This window comes from Macrobrachium nipponense, chromosome 2 (genome assembly GCF_015104395.2).
Source record: "Macrobrachium nipponense isolate FS-2020 chromosome 2, ASM1510439v2, whole genome shotgun sequence".
NCBI classification, from domain to species: domain Eukaryota; kingdom Metazoa; phylum Arthropoda; class Malacostraca; order Decapoda; family Palaemonidae; genus Macrobrachium; species Macrobrachium nipponense.
In genome coordinates this window covers 10,410,383-10,411,541 of record NC_087201.1, presented here as the reverse complement: position 1 = coordinate 10,411,541, position 1,159 = coordinate 10,410,383, and the positions used below count along the sequence as shown (strand labels likewise).

The 1,159-nt window shown below is 38.4% G+C and overlaps 1 protein-coding gene across 1 annotated transcript; it reads right to left on the bottom strand.

Moving 5' to 3' along the window:
- Positions 1-55: 55 nt before the first annotated feature.
- Positions 56-634, bottom strand: LOC135220469 (zinc finger BED domain-containing protein 5-like). The gene has a single exon (XM_064257598.1). It carries the CDS (start codon positions 632-634, stop codon positions 56-58), a length of 579 nt encoding a protein of 192 aa, XP_064113668.1.
- Between the last annotated feature and the right edge of the window lie 525 nt (positions 635-1,159).

Here is a 1,159-nt window from a genome sequence, read left to right as displayed (position 1 = left end):
GATCAGGAAAGTATCTGGAAATTTCTTGGCACAAATTATGAAGGTGAATGATTATTTAATTTTGGAGGCAAGATTCTGTTTCTTCTTCTCTTCCTTCAGCCACTTCACAAAGCTTCTCAAACATAGCAAAATTACCAGAGCTAACTTTCCTAGACCAGTTCTTCATCTTGGCAACAAAAGCACGCAATGTGTCAACAAAGTGAATTACTGTTGTGTCCTTTCCCTGAAGCTGGTCAAATATGTCAGCTGAATAGGCTAAACGTGGTTTCCAAAGTGGATCATTAAAAAAAATAGGCTCCTTATCTTGCATATCCAAAAACATCTTTAGCTCTTCTCTAAGTTCAAAAACTCTGTTCAGGACATTGCCCTTGGATAGCCATCGAACTTTAGTGTAAAAAAGCAGAAGTTGATGCTCGGAATCTAAATCTTTGCACAATTGTTTGAAAAGACGTGTGTTCACAGGCATAGATTTTACATAATTGACTATCTTTATAGCGTTGTCTGAGATGGCTTGGAGTTCCCTAGGGAAGGTTCTAGATGCAAGTGCCTGACGATGGATCATGCGATGAGTCACTGTAACCTCAGGAGCAATCTCTTTAACTCTAGACACAAAACCCGATTTTGAACCTAACATGGCAGGTGCCCGTCAGTACACACTGCACACACATTCCTTCATGATAGTCCTAACTCAATGAAATAGTTTGTTAGCTCTTTCATCATATCTTCACCTTTGGTGGTAGTTTCAAGTGGCTGACAGAATAGAAATTCCTCTTTAAATTTTCCCTCATGAACGTATCCAGTAAATACAAGAAGTTGTGAATAAGATGAAACATCAGTGGAGTGGACTCATCTAATTGCAGAGCAAATAAGCCAGCATCTTTCATCTCCCTGATCACTTGTTCTTTTATATCAATAGACATTTCTTCAATGCGTCTTGATACTGTGTTGTCAGAGAGTGATATTTGCTGAATGTTTTTCTCACTATCACTCCCCAAAACAAGGTTAAGCATTTTTAAAACACAGGGTTTTATAAGAGTTTCGCCAATGGTATGAGGTTTCTTCTGTTTAGCTATTTCAAGTGATACGTCATATGAAGCCTTGAAGACATTCATACTTTGCGTCTGAAATGTCCCACTTGAGTCCAGTTTCATTCGTTTCA